The following is a 7,972-nucleotide window of genomic DNA, read 5'->3' as shown; positions in this document are numbered from 1 at the left end:
GTTAATATTTCATAAATTAATACCATCCTAGGAAATCCACATACTGAGGTCAGAACATAAACTTCTGGGTAGCAAAGCAGACCAAGGCTAGATACTGGGCAGCATTATGAATGCATCTGCCTTAGTAGAGATAATCAGCCATCTTTTTGTTGCTGTTGTTGTTGGTTGTGGGGCCTAAACTCAGGGTACTTCTTCCCCCAAACCCCTAGCTCCCACACTTATGCCATAAAATCACATCAGCCACATCTCTTCCTGAAATATCAGGTTATTTTAAAGACATATAAGCAGAGAAAGAAGAAATCTGACACCCTAAGCAGATCATCTCCAGAGACTGGGTCTCTGTCTAAAGGGGCTACAATGTTATTAATTGGATTCAGATAAAAATTATACACTTCCCATTCCACTTCTGAGATGGGTTTGGTTTGTGAAGAAGAGCTAATGAGTTATAAAGAAAAAAAGAAGGCCGAAAATGGAGCTGTGGCTCCAAGTAGTAGAGTGCTAGCCATGAGCAAAAAAGCTCAGAGACAGTGCCCAGGCCCTGGATTCAAGCCCCACAACCACTACCACCAACCACCACCACCACCACCACCACCACTACCAACAACAACAAAGAATGTCAATTTCTTTTCGAAGATTTTATCTCAGGGTGTAAGGATGAGTAATTTTGTAATCCTGCTTTATTATACATGAAATTAATAAGAAAATATTGTCCCAAAGGCCAATTAACAAGAAAACTCTTTTATTGATAGAAAAGCAAAACATTTTTTCCATGAATTCTAATCTCTTTATTCTATCTGTTGGATATACTCAAGTTCAAAAATGAGTTGTTCTGTTGGTGCTGTTTGTTGTTCTTGTTAATTTCTCTGTAGAAACAACCAAATGTCGTCACATGCCTCAGGGAAAGTTTCTGCCCCAAACAGGTAAGACAACCTTGATAAGTCACTATCCTCAAATAAATTTAAATTCTTATTCTCATGTCTAGATGACATCAATTGCATTATAAGGTTGGTGACATTAATAAGTATTTATGTCAAGCCATATAAGTTTTAAACAACAGATCATAATCAGGTTTATATTGGGTCCAATGATTAAATACCCTTCCATCACTGGGCCAATTTATTGTCACATGAACTGAAACATCTGTAAGCCACAATCACTAGTTCCACAGAAAAGGGTAAGTGGCTTTTTAGAGTCAAGTTCAAAGGCTAGATTTACCTGGGAAAGGACTTCAGGAGCCTGGATATATTAGATAAAACCTTCTGGTTCTAATTTAGCCCCTAACTTTCATATGATATTTATTAGCAACTGCTCAGCTGTCTTCCACAGAAAAGCATTTAGAGCCTACTTCTGCGCGCTGGAAAAATAAAATTTTAACCATCATCTATTTAACTTCAATGGATACAGATAGAAATTGTGGAAAAGCCAGATGCCAAAGAAGTTTGTTTTAAAGCTAATGTGTCTATATTTTCCCAAAAACTACTTATCAAACTAAACAAATAATTATAATATTTTCATTTTTACCTGTAGCTATGCAGATATAAGTTGTATCTCACACAAAATAAAAATTCAAGCCACAAACCAGGGTTGTGTGTGGTCTCAATCGCCCTAATCCTCTTTTGCATATTTTTGCATTCCATCTAGATAGTTTGACCACATTGATATGGTCATAACTTTATTATCATTGCTACATTTGAGTCACTAACATAGGAAAGGAAGCTTATCTAATTACCAATTTCCCGAGCCAACCACAGCTCTCCCTTCTCATTAAATAAAGAGGGAGTCATTCAAATTTGACCCCAGAGAAATAAATGCATGCATATACCTGACTTTTAAGTATCCTTCCTAGATAAGAGGATGGAACAATTATTTGGTTTCCATCTCATTCTTGTAATGTCAGAAAAGAGAATACAAAAAGTCCATTGTAAATTTGTACAAAAGGTATACATATATAAATACATATCTATGAGTGTATATAAATTCTAAAGATTATATCCATTTACATCTTAAAGATTCAGAGTCCCATAGAATTAACATAATGGCATTCTCTCCCCAATTTTCTCATTAAAAAAAAAACAATAACAAGCATGCCACCTTATTGATAATAGCAAGTGCAGAAGTTGAGCTGTAGCTATTAGGGGTTTGGAGTAATTTGTTTGACGGGACATCAGTGAATAAAATCCTTAAAATAAATTAAGCTATTCCTATATTGCCTTTTGTTTCATAGAAATAAAAATCAAAATGCCCTATGGGTAGCATCCCAAACTCCTGGGACTGTCAACTGAGCTCCATAAGGAGTGCTTTTAGCAAGGTCTATACAAATTGTTTGGATGTGTGCTTATTCAGTAATTTGGTATGGGAACTGTCCTACTAGATTTTATTTGACACCACCAGAAGCTTAGGGTTCTGACTGTTTTGAACTCGGTGTAAATATAAATGCATCACCTTTACACGAGATGCTATTAGAAGTTTTAAACGATAGTCAGTTAATGGAGAAAGGCATACACAGATTCAGGTAGAAAATAACAATAGATTACAGATGTGTGTCCATGTTTAGAGGTATCAAGATTTTTTTAACAACAAAAAATCATTTTATTTCCCTTTCTTTTTCTATTCCTTCAGGGAAAAATTATATAGGACATTACCCACTAGGGTATACGGACTGCTTGTGGGAAGGGAAATATTATTGCATGCCTTGAATGTACTATGATTCATAAGGCAAGAACATATGAGTAGCTTCAGCACCAAGGAAATGGAATCATCATCTAGCACTGCTCACAACAGAATATCTTATTGCTTTAATAAAATGGGAAATTATTCACTGTAAAAATAAAGTGCACCAGATAAAGGAAAGAAAGTAATATCCATGCACTTTAGTAGAGTTCATTTGGAAATGAGGAAGCTCCCCCTTGGGTTCCTGATTCCATTCAAAGCTCAAGTCCAAAAGTGATTCTGTAAGCAGGTATTAAAGAACTTCAGCTGGATGAGCGCAAGCTACAAAAATTAATGGACTTTCTCCTCCCCAGTGCCTTAGTCATCCTGATGTATAATATCGAGCTCTGATGCACTAAAGGATTCCTTAGTGGTCTGCGGGAGTTAATGCACTCTTTTACCTATTACTAGGATGCGACTAAGGCACCGGAGAGAGCCTGGCTCATTGTTTAATATATTGTGTCCAAGATCAGATCTGGTCTTCCTAATATTATAACATATTATGTATGCTTAAGCCATGGTCTTCTGTACTTCAAGAAAAGGACTTGGGTGAGTATCTAATGGGTGGTTAAAATTAAGCTAATTTTTTTTTAAATATAAAAGATGGGAACTGATCTTGAGGTGACGAAAAATCACCAAGGGCCATCTTTTTTTTTTTCTGGACAACTGCACTTATGGCTGAAACCAAGACAGGAATCCATATCATCATCATTACTTGGAGAGGGATGCACTCAGGGGCCATGTTACACACAGCAATATGATAAAGACTTTCCGTTAAGGTTCTTCTAGATCCTTCTCATTCAAACTTTTTACAAACATTTGAATAGCTGTCACAAAATTAAGTTTCCAAGAAGGGATGCCAGTGCCTATAATTAAGATTATAAATATGCTTCTAGAACTCTCTGCCATCTACCCAAGGGAAACAAAGTGGGAAATAATCAGAGGAGGACTCCATTCCTAATATAGATAGACTTATCTGGCATTAAGAGTAAGAATAAAATATTTATCTTCCCCCACACTTTTCTCCCTTCATATTTGTTTTCATATATTCAGTAATGTCAGCTAAGCCAGACTTACAAGGAAGAGAAACCCTTTTCTGCTGAATCTCAAATACAGGCACAGATTTGTAATGAAACATTTTTATCCCATTAAGTACTGGCTGCTTTAACTTCTCTTGAAATTTGCATGTCCTGTCATACAAATTGTCCAACATCCCCACCAGCCCCTCCTCAAACACAGACTGCACAAGCAAGCACGCACACTGCCTCCAGGTGGTAAGTGCATGCAGGTAGAACTACGGGCACTGTTTAAATATTAACCGTGTTTTAATAGATGGCATTCCAGCGCATCCATTATATTTTTTTGTCGTGGTGGTTGCTTCTGTTATTCGCAAGAGGTAAAAAAAAAAAAAAAGAAAACATACATGTCACCTTTTTTATAACAGTCAGCTTCAGAGTAAGGTACAAAAGGACAGAATCAGCAGGACCAGCCCACAACACCGAATTCCTCATCCAGCAGGACCCTTTATAGCAACAGCTGGAAAGCATCAACAAGAATATACAGCTTGGAGGATGTCAAACAGAACTATAATTTCTTCTGTATTTGGTACCAGGATAAGAAGTATACAACAAAGGTGCACTTGTTCTCAAACTGAAACAGAAACATTCTGGTTGGTTAGATACTGCCTTTTTAGTACTGCACGTCACTTAATATGTTTTTATGTCTTGTTTTGTGTTTTTTTTTTTACAAAAAGATAACTTATGCAACGCTTAATAAATAAGAAAAACAATAGTATACGCTAACTCGGTTGGAGAAAAAGAAGAGAAACCAACCAAAAGCCGTTAAGAATTGCTTTCCCTAGCAGCCCCTCCTTGACCTGCACGAAGGAAATATGCATTAGGCGAGGCCATTTCAGCACCAGAGCTGTGTGGACAGCTCCGGGATCTCTGACTTCTCCAAACAAGGTGTGTGGGGGGGGGAGGGAGGTTTGGGAGAAGGGCAGGGGAAGGGAGAGGGGGGGAGCAGACAGCTTTTGCTTTTGTTCTTAGTGCATTTAAAGGCTTTGACGCTCGGCCAGCGAGAGGCATGTCTAAAAGTAAATCAAACTTTTCTATCTTGGAAAAAGGTCATTGTGAGAAGGCGGGTGGGTGGAAGGGGTGACCTGTCCTAAACTTTTGTTTGTTTGGGGTTTTTCTCTCCTGGGGCTTTTTCTGTGGCCTTCCACAGTCCCGGTGCTTAATCACATCCGCGTTTCTCTTATCGTAGACGATTGGCTGAGCCCAGCTTGGGGTGAGAGAAGGGGAGGGGGAGAAGCCAAAGGAAAAGTGGAAGCTTGGGGGCGGGGGGGCGGGCAGGAGGGTAGCGGAACCTAACTGGACGGCTATGTACAACATCACGGGGCCCCCTCCCCTCCTTTTTGCGCCGGGTTGTCCATGCCTTGCGTGTTTTTGGTAGCTTGTGCGGTTTCTCCTCCTGACTGAGGGGGGCGGGGGGCCCGGGGTGGAGAGGAAAGACGCATCCTTCGTTGACAAGGAGAAATTATGTGATTTGTCATGCGCTTGGATTGTGTTATTAGTATTATAATTACTATAAATATGAATAAAGTATTGTCAGCGTTATTTCTTCTGCTGAGACTTTCCTCACCCAATATTTACAAATACCGCACAGTGCCTCGGCGGAGGAGAAGCAAGAGTCCGAGGGAGGACGGGGGGGGGGGGGAGGAGAGGGAGGACAGAGAGGCCAGATTTGGGGGTGGGGGGAGGGGATGGAAAAGGAAGGGCGGAAGGAAGGCAGGCCTGGGGGAAGGCGAGGATGGTGAAGATGCCGGAGATGAGGAAGGGGTGAAGAGGTGGGGTGGGACAATCAGGACAGTACCACCGTTTGTAAAAGGCCCTCGCCAGCGGTGTCCGAACAGGAGGAGGAGGAGGAGGCTGCGTGCGCCGCCTGCGGGCTGGGGGTTGGAAGCGGAGGTGGAGGCGCAGCGCAGGGCCCCGGGGCCGCCAGGCCAGGCCCCGCGGAGGTGGCGTTCGAGGGCGCGCACGGGGCAGAGTCTCGGGGCTGTCTCTCCAGCCGGTTTTCTTTCCCTTGGATCGGGGTCTGCCCACCCGGCCGGGGCAGCCGCCCACTGGCGCGGCGGCCACTGCAGTGATCTCTCTCGTACTCCTCCTGAGCCCTCTGCATCTTCCGCTTCTTCATCCTGCGCTTGTGGAGGTGGAAGGTAGAGAGGGACAGCACGAGGAGGCAGAAGATGAGCGTGACCAGGACGATCAGCACCAGCGTGGACGAGAAGGACTGGAAGAGCTGCGGTCCCACCTGCGTGACGCACGCGCCGCCGCCCCCCGCGCCCGGGCCGCGGCCCCCCGCGCCGCCGCCGCCGCTGGCGTTGGGGGACGCGAAGGTCCGGTTGAGGAGGCAAGGCGGCAGCGCCAGCCGCAGCTCTTTGGGCGCCCGGGCACTCATGGGCGCTGGGCTGGGGGGGGCCGGGCCCGCCGAGCTGCCTCTCTCGGGCGCACCGTCCCCGCTAGGCGAGGGAGAGGACGGGGCCCGCGCCGCCCGAAACTACTCCCTGGCGCGCGGGAGCGCGGGGGGGGGGGGGCGCGCCGGCCAAGGACGGGGTAGCCACTGCTGGCAGGTGCCGCCGGCCACGGGGCTCCCGGCGCCGGCCGGGGGAGCCGCTCTCCTCCGCTCCCCTTCTGGAAGGATCTTTTTTATCTAGTTTATTTTTTTCCCTCGCAGAGGCGCCCGGCTGCAAAGAGAACAGGCTTCGTTAGGGTCCTCGCCGCCGCTGCCCCGGGCGGCGAAAGGGACTGAGGATCGGTCCGCCCCGCCGAGCGAGCGAGCGAGCCCCGCCGGGGAGCCGCCGTTCCCCACCGCAGCCCGGGGTGCGGGGTGAGGAGGGGGTGGGGGCTAAGGTCGGACCCACCGCCCAGCCCGGCGCCCCCTGGACGAACCCGCAAAGCGGGGGGGGGTCTGCGCCCCGCACCGCCCGGCTCCGCACATTACTCAGCAGATCCCGCAGCCGAGCCGCGTCCTTCACAACTTTCCACCCGCCCCGGGCTCCCTGCGCCCCGATCCCCCCCACCCTTCCCCCCAGCACCCCCCCCCCGGGGCCACCAAGTAGGTCCCAGGGGAGCACGGCGCTCCTTTGCTCTCCCCCCCACCCAGGCTCTTCCTCTCAGGATCTGGTGTCCCAGTCCCGGGGGAGGGGGGGGGGGGGTGGAAGGACAGACAGTCCTGGCACCGCATCCCCACTCTGCCTCGGTCCCCGCCCGCGGGCTGGGGCACAGGATCGTGCCCCCGGGCGTGTGTCTGTTTCTCTGGCTGCTGCTCTCCACCCCCTCCCACCTATAACCCCCCTCCAAAAGAGAAGGAGCTGAACACCTCTCTCCTCGCCGCCGAGGCTCATCCCCGCCAACGCCCCCTTCCCCCCAGCTCCCCGCGCCACCCACCGGGGAGCTGCAAGTACAGGGGGGAGGGTTCCCGCCTGCAAAGTTTGGGCATCGGATCTTCTCTCTGGCCTTCCCGAGCCCTCGCCCTCCACCACCACCCCCCAGCCCCCAGCCCTCGGACCCCGGGTCCCCGGAGCCGGTGGTCCCGCAGCCCGCCCGCAGCTCCCCGGAGGCGCCGGCTAACTGTTGCACTGCGGAGCTCGGAGGCGGCGCGCGCAGCCCGGGCCGGGCCGGGGGCCGGCGGGGGCCGGGGATGGGGGGCGCCGGGGTGGGGGGCTGCGCAGGCCGCGGGAGCCGTCCTTCCCCACGCACCTCTCTCGCTGGCCGCGGGGCCTCCCGGCCCTCGGAAGGCTTCAGAGGGGGCAGACGTGGGTTTCTCCGCCGGAGCGGCCGGCCGGCTGCAGGGCGGGGAGCTGCGGAAGGCGCGGAGTGAAGGGGCCGGGGACCCAGCCGGCCGCGCTCCAGACGCCGCCTTCGCCGCCGCTGCTCCGGGGAGCTCAGCTCGCAGCCTATTGCCGGAGAGGCCGGTGACGTCAGCCAGCCGCTGCCAGGGCTCCGAGCCACCCCGCGGCCCCCGCCCACCGCACACCCCAGCACCGCGCCAGCCGCGGGGTGCGCCGCGCGCGGCCCCGGCCCGGCTCCCGCCCCGCCCAGGAGGGGCGGCCTCCTCCCGCCCCCTCCCGCCCCCCTCCCAGCAACCCACCTCCTGCACTCCCGCGCCTGGGCCGCTCCTCACCCCCTTTCCCGGATCGTCCCGTTTCCAGCCACAGAGACCCTTTCTCCCACTGGGGACACAGATCGGGCTTTATTCCTCG

At 50.0% G+C, this 7,972-nt stretch overlaps 1 protein-coding gene across 2 annotated transcripts; it reads right to left on the bottom strand.

Moving 5' to 3' along the window:
• Window positions 1-722: 722 nt before the first annotated feature.
• On the bottom strand, window positions 723-7,656 carry LOC138821304 (uncharacterized protein C11orf87 homolog). 2 transcript variants are annotated; one of them, XM_070013435.1, is made up of 2 exons: window positions 7,470-7,656; window positions 723-6,454 (listed from the first exon to the last, which is right to left on the bottom strand). In XM_070013435.1, the coding sequence occupies exon 2, from the start codon at window positions 6,166-6,168 to the stop codon at window positions 5,572-5,574; it is 597 nt and encodes a 198-aa protein (XP_069869536.1). In that variant the 5' UTR covers window positions 6,169-6,454; window positions 7,470-7,656; the 3' UTR covers window positions 723-5,571. The 2 variants fall into 2 exon arrangements, with proteins under 2 accessions (XP_069869536.1, XP_069869537.1); XM_070013436.1 differs by lacking the exon at window positions 7,470-7,656 and adding an exon at window positions 6,660-6,740.
• Window positions 7,657-7,972: the final 316 nt, after the last annotated feature.

The sequence above is a fragment of the Dipodomys merriami genome, unplaced genomic scaffold (assembly GCF_024711535.1).
Source record: "Dipodomys merriami isolate MVZ:Mamm:240054 unplaced genomic scaffold, mDipMer1.0.p SCAF_91, whole genome shotgun sequence".
In the NCBI taxonomy this organism is placed as follows: domain Eukaryota; kingdom Metazoa; phylum Chordata; class Mammalia; order Rodentia; family Heteromyidae; genus Dipodomys; species Dipodomys merriami.
Note: the sequence above shows the minus strand (reverse complement) of the source record. Positions and strands in the feature narration are given on the sequence as shown.

Excerpts from the sequence above, each read along its gene's own strand:
- LOC138821304 (XM_070013435.1), bottom strand. The coding sequence starts at position 6,168 with ATGAGTGCCCGGGCGCCCAAAGAGCTGCGGCTGGCGCTGCCGCCTTGC.